This window comes from Mercenaria mercenaria, chromosome 4 (genome assembly GCF_021730395.1).
Source record: "Mercenaria mercenaria strain notata chromosome 4, MADL_Memer_1, whole genome shotgun sequence".
NCBI classification, from domain to species: Eukaryota; Metazoa; Mollusca; class Bivalvia; order Venerida; family Veneridae; genus Mercenaria; species Mercenaria mercenaria.
Window position 1 is genome coordinate 38,645,417 of NC_069364.1, and position 20,694 is coordinate 38,666,110.

At 34.9% G+C, this 20,694-nt stretch overlaps 1 protein-coding gene across 10 annotated transcripts in view; it reads right to left on the minus strand.

The window, feature by feature from the left end:
• The window catches only part of LOC123551487 (uncharacterized), an 84,903-nt gene that overhangs the window by 16,034 nt on the left and 48,175 nt on the right, over window positions 1–20,694 (minus strand). For 9 of the 10 annotated variants that reach the window (XM_053540958.1, XM_053540955.1, XM_053540961.1 and 6 more), the window contains 4 exons: window positions 18,478–18,665; window positions 12,781–12,928; window positions 11,915–12,038; window positions 1,554–10,306 (listed from right to left, as the gene is read on the minus strand). In XM_053540958.1, coding sequence (XP_053396933.1) covers window positions 8,017–10,306; window positions 11,915–12,038; window positions 12,781–12,928; window positions 18,478–18,665 — 2,750 coding nt within the window. In that variant the 3' untranslated portion in view covers window positions 1,554–8,016. Of the gene's footprint in view, window positions 1–1,553; window positions 10,307–11,914; window positions 12,039–12,780; window positions 12,929–18,477; window positions 18,666–20,694 lie in introns of those variants that run through there. The other variant, XM_045340463.2, reaches the window with a different exon arrangement.

Consider the following 20,694-nt stretch of genomic DNA (forward strand, 5'->3'; position numbering starts at 1 on the left):
CGTAAGCCAGCTGGATGGCTTCCTCACATGAAGAATTATACTGTATAAAATTGACATATTTGCAATGGCTGCAGCACACATCAGGACCAATTTAGAATGTCTGTAACTTACATTTTCTTGAAGAATATTATCAGTGCTGAATAAAAATCAAAAGAAAAGTGGGGGTTATGTTTGATGCAAGAAAAATATTTTCAGTCAAACACACAAATTGCAAAATCAGCTGAAACTGAGACCCCAGATTGTAGTGGTGGTGTATGATATAAGTTTCCATGACAAATTATGTCATTTTATTATTGCAATGTCAAGCATGTCATTTCAGAAAAATAATTGCAAAATATAAGGAAAATAGCTCTACAGAGCAAAAAAACAGGAAGAAAAAAAGCTGAGGACTATTTGAATCTACCATATTTTTTGTGCCATTTTCCTATTTAATGAAAAAGAAAATTAACTGAAAACACCTTTTAATGTAATTTTGCCTCAAAACCATGATTATCATATTGGAAATGATCTTACTAAGAAAGAAAAGTACCCATACTCATATATTTTGTTAATAAATAAGGAAGTTATTGCTGCTTTACGACAATTTCTACTGCCGAATGACTCGGCAATTTTGTCTGTATACTTCACTGTTGCCCCGTATTGAACCTGCTGCGAGTATGTTTTCCATCTTAGGTAAACTGCATACTGTTACTAACAATAACCAGCTTATTATATGTAAAGCAATGATATGAGACAATTTGACATAAAATCGACGACATTCTGGTTCAAATGTCGTTTTTATGGCGGCCATATTGGATTTAGGACGCCATTTTGTTTTCTTCTAAATTTCTAATTAGTTTACATTTTGCACAATATAGTAATCTAATGTAGTGCCAAAGTTGGACCTCGTTAGATGCATAAATCTGTTGTTATGAGCCGATTCCAGAAATCCGCAGTTTCATTAATATTTTAAACATTTTAACCCCAAAAATAGACATTTTGCATCATGATACTTTTCTATACTTTTTATATGTTGTTGCATACATCTTGTATAATACTTACACAAAAAATCAATTATTTGCGAGTTTTTTCCTTTATTTTGCATTTTGGCCATAAATGGCCTTTACTAACATGCCCATCAAATATGAGGATTTTTTAAGTCCAAAAGGGAGCATAATTTGGCCAAAATATAATTATGTCAGAGTTATGGGACTTGACTCAGTGAGGTAAGTAATTGACCTAGAAAAAATAGGTTTCAAAGCTATATGCCTTGAAATTATAGCTGTATGTACTTGCGTGCAAAACTTTAACAAAGGTGTCAAAATGTCTTGTTCAATATTGAAAGACAAAGCTTAAATTCATTTTCACTCTTTGGTTTTTAGCAGAAGGGTTCTAAGCCTTACCTTATTGTCAGTGTTGCCAGTATGTTTTGAGTAAAACAAATGTGCAAATAGAACTGGTGGCCTGGGACCATAAATGAAAAATGTGCACCACAACATTTACAAGGACATAAATAAATTTGAAAACTGCATGCATGGAAGATGGGTAAGAAATAAAACAAAACAACAAACAAAAAAACTTACAACACTGAATTTTAATGTCTGTGAACTAAAGATGGAAGCAATATACAAACAAATTACAGAGCAGAGAGTAGAGCACTCCCCAAAATTCTCCCTTTCAACCCTTATTTCACACAGTGATCTTGATTGAAACTGAATCTGCAAAGACTTACAATATAGCACACATAAAAACAAACTCTACAAAATTTAATGTGTCCACTTTTGGTATCACAGAAGAATGAGTAGGGTTTTCTAAACTTCAGCTACATTATTTTAATGAATTTTGTTTTCATCATCAAACAGTTTTTAAAAAAGGTTGTTTTATCATAAAACGGCTTTATCATCTGATGTTTATTTATCTAACATCACAATTTCAATCTTTAATTAACCCTTAGCCTGTTGGCAGCAAGTGATTCTGCCTTTGCGACCAGTGCAGACCAATATCAGCCTGCACATCCGTGCAGTCTGATCATGGTCTGCACTGTTCTCCATTCAGTCAGTATCTTTTTGGAAAGCACCCCTTTTAACAGTTAATGGTACTGTCCAAATTAAAAGATGGACAAGTTCATTACAGAAATTTAGCAGGGTAAGGGTTAAATCAAACAGAAAACTTCAATTAAAATTATGTTAACACTGAACTGGAAAGCAAGTGAAAATCATGCAATGTGAAACAAACAATGTCAGTAACAAAGGGCATTTTCTATCAATAATTCAAACATAACTATGCTCATCATACTTCACTATTGTAAAATTTCTTCTAAGCAAGATTCAATTAAGAAATTTTTATCAGTGACAACAAAACCGTATGTAAATGAATGCTCTATCTTATTGTTTAAGCATCCCACCTGTTGCTACACATTCAACTGATATGGTACAATACAACCCCATTCATAAAACAGATCTTTATACAATGAAATAGAAGTTCTATACAGACAGATGGACAAAGCGGCAACTGCCTGAAAACTGTTACCATTTCAACTAAACTGATTCAAGTGTCAACTCTATCACTCTGTCACTCACATAATAATTATGAGCCACGCCATGAGAAAACCAACATAGTGGGTTTGCGACCAGCATGGATCCAGACCAGCCTGCGCTTCCGCGCAGTCTGGTCAGGATCCATGCTGTTCGCTTTTAAGGCCTACTACAATTAGAGAAACCGTAAGCGAACAGCATGGATCCTGACCAGACTGCGCGGATGCGCAGGCTGGTCTGGATCCATGCTGGTCGCAAACCCACTATGTTGGTTTTCCCATGGCACGGCTCATATATCAAAAAGACTGGTTTATACGATATTCTTCTCAATTTACAATTCAAATGACTTAAATATACCTACAGCGTAATTTCATTCTGGTAAACATTAGATTACATCATGAATTTTGGCAATACATCACTTAAAAACTAAGAAATAGTTGTAATAAGTGGAATAACATCTTCAGTTATGCTTTCAATGGTACATGTATTTAAAAATTTAACTTATCTTAAATATTGAATCAAAAAAGCAGCACAGAAAACATTAAGGCAATAGGAGAATACTATAAAGGTTGTGTGTAAGACTACTAATGGAAACAAGTGCTAATGGCAACCACTTGAAAAATGTGTCTGTTAATAAGTAACAGCCAAAAGGAGAAAATTCACTTTAAAGTTTGTATCAGTTTCAATTACAGATTAAATATGTTTAAAATCTACGAGCTTCAATTACAGATATGAATTGTTTAATGTTTACATGAGCTTCAATTAAATGTTAAAATGGTTATAAAATTTATATAAGCTCCAGTAACAGATTCAAACTGTTTCAATTACAGATTTAAATTGTTTAAAGTTCATATGAGCTTCAATTAAATATTTATATTGTTTGAAGTTTATATGAGCTCCAATTACTGAGGTTTATATGAGTTCATATTTAAACTGTTTCAATTAATGTTTAAAAATTATATAAGTTTCATTTACATATCTTAATTGTTTAAAGTTTACATAAGCTTCAATTACGTATCCAGATTGTTTAAAGTTTACATAAGCTTCAATTACATATCTAGATTGTTTAAAGTTTACATAAGCTTCAATTACATATCTAGATTGTTTAAAGTTTACATAAGCTTCAATTACATATCTAGATTGTTTGAAGTTTACAGAAGCTTCAATTACATATATTATTGTTGAGCTTCAATTACAGATTACATTAATGACATACTTCTTCCTACTGCAATTCTGATTCATCTCCTTAATGACACCCCATGTATGTTAATATTCTAAACTGGAAAGTCTAATATCTAAATCAAATACATCCATTGACATAGTGAAAGTGAGCACTTGAACCAGTTTAGCTGGCAAGTCATTTGGAACAAAAAACAAAGAAAAACAAAGAAGTTGTTTAAAGTAGCATGACCATGTGCTTGCACAATAGAAATACATCAAAAGTAACAATTGTATATTAACAAATTCTCCACTACTTCATGTCTGTTTGTATATGAAGCAAATACATGTTCTCTTTCTTTAATATATAAAAAAATAAATGTCTGCTACTTAACAGTAAAACAAATATGATACAGAGGAGAAAAAAAGAAACATGTTTGGTAAACCCCATACTGGTTTAAAGGAAATAAAACGAAAAAAAAAGAAGAAATGCCATACAAGTGCCATCCTTTAAAGCTACTTGTGCACACTTCTTTTCTCTTGAATTTAAACTTGTTGTTTTGTGAAAGTTGCCTTTTGTACAAGATTACTGAAAAACTTTGGAAAGGATTGGTTTTCACAAATATTCATGACTTCTATTTCTTCTTCTACTATTTTTCAATACTAGATATAAATTTTATTTCTAATAAGTTCCTCTAAAATACTATATAAAAAATAAAAATTTCATTCCTTCCCTATGAACAAGTAACTTTAAAAGATGTGTGCTCAGCACGAAACTAATACATCTTGTTCTTTACTGATATATATATTTACAGTAGTTTCGCTCTGAGCCCTCAGCTGATGTGTGGCTCTATTAATGTTAATTAGTAAGAAATGTTTCATTTCATAAATCATGTGTTGTAACAGGACATGGACCTAGCCACAAAACTGTGCTCAGCATTTGTACAACATATTCAATTGCAAATAACATTATGTTTTGATAAACAAGAGGCACAAATGAATCCAACCTGAGTAGGGCCTTGACTTTTCCACCTTACTACAGATCAAGTTTGGTGAAAGATGTGTCAAGTAGTTCACGAGAACAAGTTTTTCTATTATTAGCCAAAATGAGATCAAGCACAATCATTTGAGAATGAGATTGTACCCATAAGACCCAGTACCCCATACTGTCACTGAATATCATATGTTACTTGCTGACATTTCAAGACTTAAATAAATTTAACATATCATCTTCTTTGTTAAGAAAACTGTAAAACTGCGCCTCGATGATGATATTTTCAATGAAAAAAAGGCACAAACTTCAGTTAAAATACAAATACCTGTAGAGAGGAGTCAAAAACATTTACACAGATGTACAACATCACCACTACCATAAAAGTACATGACTCTAGGTCAAATAGATCTACTTTTGGAGATAAGCACAACACAAACTTTCAAGCCCTTAATGCGTATTTGATCAATACGCGGGCAACAAGTGAGTGAAATCGGATTAAAAACAAGAGCTGTCTCCATAGGATGACACATGCCCCCGATGGCACTTTGAATGAATATATAAATATGGCCAATGTTAGAGTTTAGGACCTTTGACCTACGGAACTGGGTCTTGCGCACGACACATCGTCTTACTGTGTCACACATTGACATGCGTAGGTATTTTAAAATCCATGTATGAATGACAAAGATATGGACCGGACACGCCTATCAATGCACTATCATGAAAAATGACCTTTAACGTCTAAGTGTGACCTTGACCTTTGAGCTACCGACCTGGGTCTTGCGTGCGACACGTCGTCTTACTGTGGTACACATTCATGCCAAGTTATTTGAAAATCCATCCATCGATGACAAAGATATGGACCGAACACGCCCATCAATGCACTATCTTTTAAAGTCTAAGTGTGACCTTGACCTTTGAGCTACGGACCTGGGTCTTGCGTGCGACACGTCATCTTACTGTGGTACACATTTATGCCAAGTTATTTGAAAATCCATCCATCGATGACAAAGATATGGACCGGACACGCCCATCAATGCACAATCCTTTAACGTCTAAGTGTGACCTTGACCTTTGAGCTACGGACCTGGGTCTTTCGCGCGACACATCGTCTTACTGTGGTACACATTCACGCCAAGTTATTTGAAAATCCATCCATCGATGACAAAGATATGGACCGGACACGCCCATCAATGCACTATCCTTTAATGTCTAAGAGTGACCTTGACCTTTGAGCTATGGACCTGGGTCTTGCGCGCGACACGTTGTCTTACTGTGGTACACATTCATGCCAAGTTATTTGAAAATCCATCCATCGATGACAAAGATATGGACCGGACACAAAAATTGCGGACAGACTGACAGATCGACAGACAGACTGACAGACCGACAGACGGTTCAAAAACTATATGCCTCCATTCGGGGGCATAAAAAACAACAGGTGCAAGTGAAGTATTTTTAACAAACCTATGAAAGGTCCATCTAAAGAAATCGTTTATAGCTTACTTTGGATTTTACATAATTTCGCCAGAAGTCTCTCACCTTACCACCTCATTTTAACCTTGCTTCTGATCAACATGGGTAAGCATCAATCAAGTGGTCCATTAGATAAAGTTATCTTTTGTCTTTTTTTCTATTTTTAGCTCTGGCAGCCCCTAAGCAGAACCATCTGAACAAACTTGTGTGAGGTCCATGCACAGATGCTTCTGACCAAGTTTGTTGAATATCCTTTGGCTCAGGTAAGCTTTAAGCTCTAAGTTCAGCTGTGCTATGTAAAATAGCAATAGCATCGTCTTGTGGTTGTAAATATTTGTGCCATTAGGCATTTTAATAATGCATAAAATGTTATAGACTGGACACTAGCAAAATTACCTATATCTTTAACTTTTAAATGTAACATTAACTTTTGAGCTTTTCTTAAGGTGAATACTTGCGCCTATCTGAAAACTGTATAAATACATGGAAGTTTAGGTACCAAGGGACTTAGCACATACTGATATATAACTAATAATCATGAAAATGTTGTCATCAAAATCTTTAACGCAACAAAGTTCACTTTGTCAAAAACAGCAAGTACAGTCTAGACTGTTTTTAGTGACAATACAGGTGAGCCACTAGAAAAAGTGTTCATATAAAACAGTCCCAATCAAAACAGATAAAGGTTAAGAAAGATATTCAACTAAAATTTCTAGAATATTTCATTGTTGTTTAAACTTCTTTTTTTTTCATAGAAATAACAATGGCACTGCAATAAACTAACCAGGAAATGATCAACTTATTCAAAGAGAGCTTAACTTATTATGATCCAAGTGCATACAATAGTTTGATAACATTATGTTCTGTTTGCCTGAACAATATTTTTTTTTTATTATCATCTTTGTTTTCATTTCCTGTTTAAATACTCTAACAGTTTCTCTTTTTATTTGATATCACGCAAGAAGCTTTGATTTGTGTCATTTTAATTTTTATCTTACCATTTATTCTTATCATGAGAAATCATGGTACCATTCAACAACAGATAAGGAAAGACAGCTCTAGGTTAATAAATTGGATAGAAAACATTTTGAGCCGGGGACTTGGAAGTCCCTATAAAACAAATTAACTGCATACGGGTATACTAAGGGGACTGTGGGGATAGAATTCATGTCCTACAATGCTGGGAGTGGCTGAAAAAAAGAAGAGGTCACTAAAGCAGTCTAGACTGTAAGTCTTATTTTAAGATCATTCAATTATCTTCACCATAAAAGCAGGTTGTGTTCAGCAGATTACATTGACTACAACGCTAACTTGTTACAACAGTAAAACTCATGACAATACTGTCTCTGTTGCTTGTCTGTAACAAACGTTCATTATTTATCTTAGAAGAAAATGGTTACCTTCTAAAAATTGTCTCAACATTGTCTTTGGATAACTTAATTATTATCATCATAGTTTGTTTCTCTTTCTGTTAGATTTTCTTAAGATCAATGAAATAGAAAATATGACCTTTAAAATATTCTACAGCAAAACCCAGGATACTTGCTTAAAATCAATAATTATTAACTTGTGCACAAAAACAAAAACATAAATAAAGCAGCTTCACAGCGAAGCAAAGAATTCAAGTTATGTTTAGTAAATATCTAACAAATAATAACAATAACAAAACTCAAAAATGAAAACAACAAAAACAAACAGCAGTCAATCCAACATTAAAGTCACTTTTTAGCTACAAGGTGTAAATTCTCAAATGATTCCAAGAAATGCCAGTAAAATCGTAGTTAACATACTTTTACAAATAAAATTGCACGGACGTCCAAATTTTTTTTAAATACTATGTACAGATAATAGGTAAGAATTTTCAGATAATTTGTGTCAAGAAACTTGAATAAGCTCCATACTACCATGAAGCGATGTATGACTACTTGTTGAGGACAAACTGCTGCTCGAATGATAGTGCTCGGAAATATCCGTGCCACATGCAAGTTTTTCTAACAACAAAGGAGGGGAGGCAAATCTATCACGATTCAAACCACAACGACGTAAAACACGTTCAAAGTGTGAAAACTCACAATTTGGTGCAGAACTATCATCCTCTGAACTTAGTATATCATCTAAGCTACGTGATTTACGACTGGCATCAAATGACTGCGATTTCATCATCGCAGCTTCCATTGCAGCCGTTATCTGCCTGTACACTTCCCGCTCTGAATATCGTCCAAGTCGGAACCTTACATCAGTCATGTATTCTGAAGGTTTTGACTTTTTCCCATTTTGTGTGTACAATTCTGACGTGTCGTCCTGAGAGGCAGAACTGCTTGCAGAATTTGGAGAATCCTGACAATCCGACCCAAGGTCAAAAGTGGGATACGTTGAAAAGGCAATACTGTTTGGCCTTACCATAGGCCTTTTTGCACGTCCTTCACGTTTTTTAACTACAACCTTTGTTTGGTTATTTGTAGGTGATGACACTGAACTACTACTACTCGAGTTAATACTACTGCCTCGTGATCCAGGCGACATTATATCTGTTTCTTTCAAATTATGAACATCATTATTCAAAGGTCGTTTCACACCACTTGTTCGTGGAGTTGTGGAACTTGAATTCAAGTTTTCATTTGAGCTTGAAAAGCATGGGGTAAAGTTCAGTTTGTCAAGAGAGGTAGAAGGAAAGCTACTCAGTTTTTCCAAACTTTCATTTAAGGACTTAAAACCAAGCTTTAACTGCCCTCTGGAGGGCAATGAACACTGTGAGATATCTGATGTGTCCATTTTCGCTGACTCGTTTTCACTATCACTATTTTCAGCACTACCAAAATGGAGCCTGGCTAGGGATGTGGTGGGAGACTGTGCTGCTAAAGACAGAGGCAACGATGCTGATAAATTGAATGATTTTAATTTCACTTTGTGCGACATTGTCACTGAACCTGGTGAAGTGCATGACGTTGCTGGATGTGCAAAGGTTGGAATGTTTGACCTGTTGGAGGATTCTGGTTCATGAGATTTTGCACGTAACTTCCGTTCAATTTTACAAGCAGATGGTGCAAAGCTCATTGCAGAGCAAGCTTCATCAGTTTTTGTAGATGAGTTTTCACGTGTATGAGGTGCTACTGGTGACAACGATAACGATAAAGAACTACGTAACGGTCTCTTACCACCTGCTTTTATAAATGGTCCTGAGAAAGAAAAGGGTAAAGTGGCACTTGGTGTGTCTGGGGTCATAGGAGTTACAAGGTCAGTCAATGATTTTGATTCAGAGGGACTAGAAAGAACTTGCTCACTTTCACAATGTTTTGATTTTTCTGATGTCACAACACTTGAATACTCAAAATCTGTTGTGCTATTTGTATGTCTTTGTATATTCCCTGAATAAGGTACGTAATTCTGGTCCTCTGTCATAGAATGCACCGGTATCGTTGTTTCACCACACGGAAATGGCGATAACAATGGCGGTGCATTGTTGGTAAACAATGGAGGTGCATTGTTGGTACTTGTGTGTTTCCTTGAGGTAGAGTTAATATACCCCTGTGATTCTGAATTCACAATCGGAGATGGTGTTTCTGATGCCTCTTTGATATCTGATAATGCTTTCGATGCTTGCAGTACACTTGATTCATGGCCAAAGCTTAGAGAAACTGGCAGGCGTCTGCTTGTGTCAATACCAAGATTCAGCATGTTTGGTCTCGCAGTATGTGTTTCAACAGAAACTGCTGGATTAATCTTCAGACTTTGACTTTTGAAAAAATGTTTCACTGGTGATTTTGTCAATGGTAAACTTTCTCGTCTATGTTTACCTTTTCCTATATTTTGTTCTATATTGTCTTCTGAAGTCACTGATTTACCATCCTCACCATGTTTTGATGAACCCTGAGATATTTGTGTTTCAGAACTTTGAAAATGTAATTTCCTTGAGACAATTGTCGGGGGACTGAATTCTGACGACGGCTGTTCCCATGATATGCTGGGACAGGATGTCGTCATTGAATTGCGTGTGCTGTTAAAGTCTGCAAGTTTTGAAGATGCATCAAACTTGTCACTACAGATGCTATCGCTGCTGCTACTGGTGTTTAGACCTTTCTCTTGTTTCAACTGTTTCTCAAAATCTAGCAACTGCCCGAGGAAGTTAAAATTAGGAGAAATTGTTGGTCGTTTGTCCTTCACGTATCTAAAATAGAATATATAATTACATATGAATACAATACTTTGCTTTCTCAATATCATGTAGTACTAAATCTATGAACAACTTCCAGGTGCTCTTATCTAATGTCCAAGTCCTACATACAGTTGAACTTGCAAGGTCCCTCAAAATTTGTTCAAGCCATCGGTAGTTCATCACAACCAAGTCTTAAGAAAATGGCTAACCATGGAGTCAGACATTTTAGTGTTTACAATGCCATTTACACTGTTTAACCTCATTAAATGATCAAATATTTGAATGATTTTGGTATTACTTGCAGGGCTCAAGCTAGGTCCAGTGTTTTGGGAGAATTCACTTCTCCCTCGAGCTGATTTAGGGAGAAGTGGTGAGACTTTAGGGAGAAGTGGGAAGACTTTGCACAAATTCTTTTATTTCTAATTCGACATTGTGAAGTGATTAAAAAAATGGCTATAATTTTCTTGTTTGTAGATAAAAACCATTGATGTGACCATTCATTTTGTTAGTTACAACATTTTCCATGCAATGGTAATTGTTTCAATACATAATTCTGAAAAAAGTTGTTTTCTAAAATTCAACGTGATGATGTCAATCTAACCCACTGATTTTTTGTGTGTTGTATCATGTATGAAGGCAGGATGATGGGATTTATTATTAATAGCAAATATAAAATTTCATATCAGATTATCAGGACCGGAAGTGTCTGTGGCATGAACAGTATCTCATTTGAATAACAAGAGCTGTCCATAAGACAGCAAGCTCGCCTTTTTTCAGTGCTTAACTGAATTAGAACTTTGCCAGTAAAAACTTGTAACCAAACAATTCTAAGTTAAAAAGGGGCAAAACTCTGTCAAAATTCAAACAGACTTCTGGGGGTTGTTTCTCCTGGTGAAGACTTTGATAGTAATTAACTATTTTAAGTTTCAAGTCAAAAGCTATGATGGTAACAGAGGTATTTGACTTTATCAAAAAATTTAACCAAAAAATTCTAAATTAAAAAGGGGCATAACTCTGTCAAAATTCATATCAGAGTTATGGGGATTGTTACTCCTGGTGTAGACTTTGATAATAAATAATTATTTTAAGTTTCAAGTCAATGGCTTTGATAGTAACAGAGATATTTGACTTTATCAAAAACTTCAACCAACGGTGATGCTGACGTGGGGGCGAGTGCAATAGCATTAATTTTTCTTCGAAAAGTCGAGCTAAAAATGTAAGTAAGCTGTGAAAACTAGAAAAACATATTGAAATCAAATCATCAATGAAAGTCATTTATATGTACAGTAGTTAATACTTCCAAACAAGCAATTAATTGCTGTCTTTTAACATGGAGACCTTACTTGAACTTTTATTTCTCAGGTTCACAATATCAGCTAACAAACTCAGAGGCAAGTGTATTCAAACAATGCCAGCTTTAGCACAATTTTTCAAAAAGAATTGAGCTGGCACATAGAAATTAGTGATTTCTGACCAGTACTATCTGTCTACAGATTTACGATCAGTGTGAGGTACATGCAACCATATGAACTTGTGGACTACACCATTTTGTTCCTCTTTTGATTTATGCTACCATCTATACTTTATATTTATCTGTGTACTTTAATGAATAGTTTTTACCTATAAGCATCATCAGAGGACATATTCAAGTATTTCATGATGTAAGCGATGGCCAATGTTGGAGATCGGGAAATCCCTGCCAAACAGTGCACCAAACAACATCCATTTGCTTCTCGTACTTTATCTGTAATGTAATTAACAAGCAAATTAGCATACAAGAAAGAACAAGAGGGCTATAACTGCTCTAGATTGCTCACCTTATTTTCAGAGACGTACATGCTAGTTAAGGTTTCTGTAGATTGATGTCTCTAAGTCAAATACTTCTGATGATATAAGCGACCAAAATTTCGATGGATGGGAGCACAGACTGACTCACAGACAAAGGCAAATCTAAGAGCAACATATTGGTAGAGGGTCACCCAAAGAACATTTGCATGAAATCATTTTGAAGTTGTTTCAGCAGTTTCTGACAAGAGATTCCCATAATATCCATGTTGGGAATAGTGACAATGCCCTCAACATCAATGTTTTTGATGACTTCTTAACATTTTGTTTTGACCATTTTAACATGCAGATGTAATCAGCTGAATTTAATCAGTGACAATAGTTTCAGTTCGTTAACATCTTGATGTAACTTTGTTACTATGAACATACAACTACACATATGAGCCGCGCCATGAGAAAACCAACATAGTGGGTGTGCGACCAGCATGGATCCAGACGAGCCTGCGCATCTGCGCAGTCTGGTCAGGCTCCATGCTGTTCTCTTTCAAAGCCTATTGGAATTAGAGAAACTGTTAGCGAACAGCATGGATCCTGACCAGACTGCGCGGATGCGCAGGCTGGTCTGGATCCATGCTGGTCGCAAAGCCACTATGTTGGTTTTCTCATGGCACGGCTCATATGAATAAGCCAGTATTACAAACCTAGAAACTGGAATGCCTGCTCAAAGTATGGTATAAGTTTGGCACTGTAATTGTCGTTCACTGGAATGCGCAAAAAATGTCCGTCCGATATATTTCCTGGTTTGATGCAAGTTGTACTTACATTCAGAATGTAAGTTATCTCGTTCACCTAAAATATAAACATCATTTATATATTATGTTATTTCATCACTGTATGCAGTCAAAAATCATTTTGGCAAGCAAAATGTTAATGTCATTTACCAGTCCATTGGGTCAGGTCTGGTCAGTCCAGTCAGGTTAGTTCTTATTTTTTTTTACCAATCAGCCAAACCAATATCAATCACTTTCATAAATCTGTTTTATCAAAAAGCAGCATTCTGTGGTCAGTCAGACAAGATTCCACAGTAGAAAATATATATATAAAATATGTAAAAATGTAAGAAATATTTTTTATTCTGCATTAGAAAGGCATGCCTTGTGTACATCTATTTACAGTATCATTATAGATTTTAATTTCATAAATTATAACATATAAATACAAAAATGTACACTATAACTACCACCCTTGGGAGATGAAAAACGTGGTCTTTGTTGGTCTATCAACACAGACTAATTTACCCTATTCACAGAGAGAAAAACAGTCTCCTTTATAAGCAGGTTTTATAAACATGGAATTTATTTAGAGGTGAACTTTAACAAAGATCGAAGTGCAGAACTGTAACTGAATAGTGCATGCATCTTTTATCATTAACAACGAAAAATCATCAAACTCTATAATGATGACCAAAGAATGCTCTTTAAAAAACAACTACAGATTTATGGTAGCATTAATAAGCCAAGTTTTTAATAAGAGAACACATGGTGTAGATCAATAAACAAGAGTGCCATGATAGCCCATGATTGCTCACCTAAGTTCAATCAGGTACAATTTGCGTTAAGTCATCAAAGAAATATATCTGCCAAACTGACTGCTATAAAAGCAGGCCTGCAGATTCAGTGGAGAAGATTCTAAAATTTCCCATGTAGTCATATAGGAAAAACTAGCCCAGTACCCTTACAATCATGCTATTTTAACAAACTAAGAGCTTTAAGGACTAGGGATACAGGGTAACAATTCTCCGCAATATTCATGAAATTGGGCAAGCAGGTAGATTAAAAAAATTTCCACTGCATACAATATTGGGAAAGGTGACCATGTCTTCTATGGGGCATGAATGAATCAATGAATCTGAAGGACTTGAAAAAAAGACTAAAAACCTGAACAAGTTTCATGAAGATCCCATAACAAGAGTTCTGCAAAGCTGGGTAATATAGGCCCGCAGTACTATATCAGAGGAGGAGGGTGCGTGTGTGTGTGTGTGTGTGGGGGGGGGGGGGGGGGGGAAGGGAGCGGGATGTAATGTGACAGTCGGTGGGGGATTGGGGAGTTTAGTATGGCAGCAGTAATTGAATATTTCCTCAAGTCACTTCATCAACACCCACTTTTATCCTCTCATTGCCACCTACATATATGCAAAGTTTGAAGTCAATACCTTAATTGGTTATCAAGTTATGCCCTGAACACAACATATGACAGACAGATTTGACCTTGCTATAACCTTGACCCACAAAACTGGTTCATGCACTCTGCATACTGTCTAATTGCCACCTTCCTATATGCCAAGATTGAAGTCAAATCCTTCAGTGGTTATTAAGTTTTGCTCCGAACATGAAATATGATGGACAAATTTGACCTTTGAGCTCAATGTGTGACCTTGACCTTTCACATACAAACATGGTTCATATGTTCTGCATATCCTCTCATCACCAGCTGCCTGTTTGTCAAGTTTAAAGTCAATACCTTGAACAGTTATTACGTTATGCATGTACACAAAATTTGAGGGACAAAATTGACCTCTGAGTTCCATTTGTGACCTTGACCTTTGACCTACTGACCTGGCTTTTGTGATCTGCACATTGTCTCATTAGCATCTACCAATATGCCACGTTAAAGTCAATACCTTGAATAGTTATTAAGTTGTACTCCGGACACGAAATATGACGGATGAACCAACAAACAGACGCACATGCCACCACATAATATGCCCATTTCAAAATGGTGTATTAGAAGTGCTGTCAAGATTGTCAACAAGATGTTTCAATGATCTGATCTATCAATCTAGTCAAAACAATCAGGTGACTTAGTTTCAACATTAACCTAGCTTCCTTAACTCTTATCATGCTGGGCACAATTGATTCTGCCTTTGCGACCAGTGTACATCATGATCAGCCTGCACATTCGTGCAGTCTGATCAAGATCTGCACTGTTCGCCATTCAGTCAGTATCTTTTAGGTAAGCACCCCTTTCACAGTTAATGGTACTGTCCAAATTGAAAGATGGACAAGTTCTTTATAGAAATTGAGCAGGGTAAGGGTTAATGACAAAAAGCCTGACCAAGTTTCATGACTTGTATTTTTAAGCATTCATGTTTTTCTATGATCTGACCTGGTAACCTAGTTTTTTCATACCAAGGTAACCAAGTTCCACATCTGAACTAGCATAAGGCCTAGTACATTAACAAATAAACCAACATTTTCATCGCTTGTTTTGGCAGACAGTCTTCAAAGAATTATTTTTATTAAATTATTAAACCCAACCCATGAACCAAGAGTCTTTGCTATAGGTGACAAAGTGATCTCAATAGCTCACCAGGAGTCTTTGGATACACTGCTTCAGAATGAGGTGAGCTATAACCCATTGATCAAAGAACCTGCAGAGAATCCATCAATGTCAATTGACATCTATAAACATTGTGGAGAGATGAGTCATGATTGGTTTAATCAATATTATATACAATAGGTTGGACTCTGGTGCTGGCAGATTATGCTTTATTACACTAGTGAGGATGACAATGAATCAAAACAAGTGAAAAGAATTCTGCTGAAAATGGGTTCTTCCTAATTTGGAGATGGCACTTTAGAGACAGTTTCGTATACGTAAATAATCAGTCTTTATGAATTATTCAGGAGATATGTACTGAGAGAGTGACTCTCTTAGCAGTTCGGGTAACCGACTTTGACACAAAACTACAACATTTTTGTGAAGCATCAATGGTGCCTATTACTAGTAAAATCATGCTGAACATCAAAATATTGAAAAGCGCCCTACGCAAGTTCAATGTTATCAAACTAGGTCAAAACCATGAAACTTTTACAAGAAGAAATCTAAATTATAATTACGACTAAACTATTACTTAAGAATGAAACTTAATACTCCATACAATATTTTACAGCAAATACTAATATACAAAAGACAGTCAGTCATATGTAATAGTTATAGTATGTGTGAGAGTGTGTTACCAGGATATATCAGAGCTAGGGGTACATCGAGGGTATTTTTCTCTGCACATATCGTCGAGGCCGGTAGGCCGAGACAGATATGTGAAGAGAAAAATAACGAGATGTACCCCTAGCTCTGATATATCCTGGTAACACACGAGCATTACATATTATAACTGTTTTATCGCATAGTTTATCATTAAAATTTATATATTATTTTCATTTAAATTTGTTTATTATTATTTTTACTATTTTGATTCCCTTTCTGCGCCTCGCTGACTGAAACACTAAAACTTCTGTTTTAGAAAATGTGTTCCCCAGATAAAAGTACCCAACAAATTTCTGCATTGGTTTTAAATCTTTGCATTTCATTGGCCAGACATATTGTAAAACTTGTTGTTTTGTTTGTAAAAAAAATCAAAGAAAAAGAAACATTTGAGAAATCTCAGAATTTCATATATTCCATGTGTTTTTGAAATATTCTAGTTTATTTATTCTTTTACTTTATAAATGTAGGTGTTTGTGACAATTCTTTCTCTGTGAACTGTAAATTGGACTGAGCTAAAATCATCTTTTCTTTGAAAGGAAAAAATTATACTCCCTTGATAGGACCTCAATAGAGAAAAAGTGTTCCGATATATATCGGAACAGTTTTACTGTGCTGATATATATCGGAACACTTTTTTTCTTATGAAACTCCATAGAGATTTCCGTGTTGATATATATCGCAACAGTTTTGTAAGATATCAGCACAGTTTTGTAGTAATAATGTGTGTTACTATGTATAACATGCTGCAAAGATCAAAGGAAAATTGCCGCACTATGCGATAAAAAAGATATAAATTACAATACTTATATGTGAAAGTACACTAATGAAAATCCTTCTAATTTTGTACCCTTGGAGGTGAAGTTTTATTGGCTTCAAAATTTCCAGTGTTTCAGTTTTTGTTTTAATACGCATGTATTTCTCTCATTAATATTTAATGACCAAGATTGTATTATGAATCATTTCCCCCACTTAACAACAGTAGCACACTGAAAACAAGACAGCTCAATGATGGAGCATGCATGAAAACATGCAATTTTGAGCATGAAATAAGATTGTTTCTCGCTTTCAAACAATAGTTAAAACCACAGGAAATGTGACCTTTTATTGCAGTGAATACATGCCTGACTTGAAATTACCAGATTAATTGTCGACAAGAAATGCAAGCAGTGCAAAAATGCAGTGACATGTCAGTTCTAGATGAACTGGTATTTTCAATTTTTGGACAATAGAAAAATTGACTTAACATAAACCTACATATTTATAGGTTATTACATTTGTATCGAGAAATATGCACAAGTTCTGCAGCAGAAATATTGCGTGACTTGAGTGCATATTTCTCAATGAAAATCTAATAACCTTTTTACTACATATTCATACTTAACTTATAATTATTATATAAATGATATAAATGTGTTCTTTAGCCTGAGTAAAACTGAAATTATCGTTGTTGAAGAACTTCTAAACATGACGACATACATGAAACTGACGTCACACACTTTATATGAAATTTGAAACTCAATATGGAAAAATACTGACCTTTCAGGTTCTATTGAAACTTAACAGAGTTTTTAAAATGAATATGTTATAAGTATATGTACAGCTATTACCTACACTAAATGGAAGTTCTGACGTACACCTGGATATTTTGGCAGTATCTTTCATATTGCAAAAAGTACATTTATGAACTTTCTTGATAACATTTTCAAAGTTTAGACAACTTGAGTATGCTTTGATATCATTTTATGAATTTTATGACAATCGGGTACAGAGACTCTCCGCTCTCCGTTCCCGCCCCTCTCCCCCCGCCTCACATGTAAATGACATTTGCACTATGTCATGCCTGAAACATGAGGTGCACCTTGTGTTTTTGTCCATCATCAAAAGCTGGGAAAGTCATTTATGTTGACCTAAATTGTGTTGATGACTCTATACCAAACAAAAATAAACAAAACAAAATGACATTTCCATCTTTTATAACAAGAGCTGTCCGTAAGACAGCCAATGCTTGACTTGTTGCCATTCCACAACATTACCATGTAAGAGGAAATAGCAGCCTACTTGTTGCCATTCCACTACTATGTATAAGGAAATAGCAGCCCACTTGTTGCCATTCCACTACTATGTATAAGGAAATAGCAGCCCACTTGTTGCCATTCCACTACTATGTATAAGGAAATAGCAGCCCACTTGTTGCCATTCCACTACTATGTATAAGGAAATAGCAGCCCACTTGTTGCCATTCCACTACTATGTATGAGGAGTCCTCTTATAGCACTGCTCTTCTCCAAATTTAAAACAACTTTTTTCAAGCCTCAATTAGACAGAGACATACAAGTAAATATATTAAATACCTTTACAATATCTGAAGATAGAGCATCTTGATGTGAGCCCAGATACAAGAATGGCAGAATTCTTGTTGGCCCAACATTGCTCACTGGTAGACAGGGCTGGGAGAGGGACGTCAGGGCTGCACATCTGTAATTATTTGTCTTGCTCTCACAAAGGGACGGATACATGGCTTGGAAAGCCAGAAATCCTCCTGAAAATATAAAACACATATAATGCATATAAATGTATTACTAATGTCATTTAAGAAAGTATTATTTACTTTGATTTTAGTCATACTGATATCAAAGGTCATATCATTGAGCATTTGTATCAGTTAATATCAAACGCTCTTGACTGTTGGTAGATTTTGGACTGGACAAGAATCAAATGGATGGACAAATAACAGACTAAAGGACAGGTGAGGCATAAACCTTTAATCCCTGAGATATATTTGTTGTTTAGATGCATGTTTTATTTATGCATTTTGGGGCCTACAGTAACTGTACTAATTTTTTGTATGTTGAGGCCAATTGTTAATTCAGTCAACAAAGTTATTTAAAATGTAAATATTGTCGTATAATAAAAACCTCTATACACACATTCTTCATACCATTAAAAATGAAATATTCCTATCTTAACTGGAACTAGAATAATAATGTCTAGACCTTTTACTTTTTTTTGTTTACACTGATTACGAATCTGTAAACTACAACTCCCCAAGTTCGAGAAGTCAAGTGTACCTGCCAGGGAGATAATATAGTTAGTTAAACAAATCTGGGTATATATTTTTTATAACTCTGCCTTGCTCAACACATCTAGGTGAATCTGGCATAGATTTAACAATACTGAGGTCTTGAACAAAGTTTGATAAATGTAAGATTTTTAATTTTTCCAACATCAATAAAATCGAATTAGACTGCGACAAACTCACAAGTGGTTGATCTATACTAAAGAATATTTTTAAAAGCCAAGTTGTCAAAAGTTCAATAGCAGTTGAAAAATCCTTCATGATCACCTGTTACACATCAGGCTGCACAGATGTGCATCATAGAAATAAACATATTTTATATCATAGAAATAAACATATTTTATATATTATGATTCAAGGTGAGACTTCATATAGAATGTTAACAATCTTGATTAAAACTGCTTATTTGAATAAATGATATATGTTTATTTATCTTCATGGGTAAACATTACTTACATGTTTAATTAGGCTGAAAAATTATATATATAAAAAAAAGTGGATTGAATGATTTTATCAAACCCAGACCTTCCATTTTCAGCCAAGGCTTATTTTGGTTGGGTTATGTTAACAGAACTGTTCATCAACCGATAATTTCCTTGTTTGTACATGTTTTTTCCGGTTTGTGTATGCATGAAATCGGGAAAATACCGAAGTTTTATGCAAGAATATATCATATATTAGCTACCAGATTTGATTGAAATGTGTTAATTCTCAAAATATCTGTACAACCACTAGTATATTAGTGGAAATTTCTACTTTTCTACAGTCCATTTGCGTCAGGAGAAAACCCTTATTTCACCTTACCACAATGTAGCGGTTTACCTCAGTTGCTGTGTTCACAATGACATTGTCATGCTTTTCCTTATTGTGTATGCACGAAATCAACAAAAAATGAAAATTTTAGGCTAGAATATATTATATATCAGTTACCAGATTTGATCGAAGGTAACAGCTCATTACGACCACTGGTTTATTAGTGGAAAATGACTACTTTTCTATCTACAGTCCATAATGAGTCAAGAGGAAACCCTTATTTCACCCAACTACATTGTGCTGGTTATTTTGGTTACTGTGTTTGGATGAAGAAGGTCAAGTTTATGTGGTGCATTTCAATTCTAATAAAATAATGAACCAAAAACATGGAATATTGTCTTAATACTGGTTCCCAAACATACAAGTGGTTATATATTTTATTATCTGTGTTTATAATGTGATAATTCTTAATACTGAATGTAAAATATATTATTTAAATGTCAGGTGACAGCCCAAAAACAATCTGGTACCGGTAATGTTTTTTTTCTTCTTCACTTTAAGACAGGGTCAGGCAATAAATTATTTAATATATCTTTTTACTAATCAATTAATGGTACTTTTTGACATTTCATAATGATTTAGATTGTTTTATAATGTTCCAGTGCACCATTAAAACCATATAATTCATACCAAAGTTCCATGTTAGGTAACCACGTTTGTTATGAACATTTTGACAGCT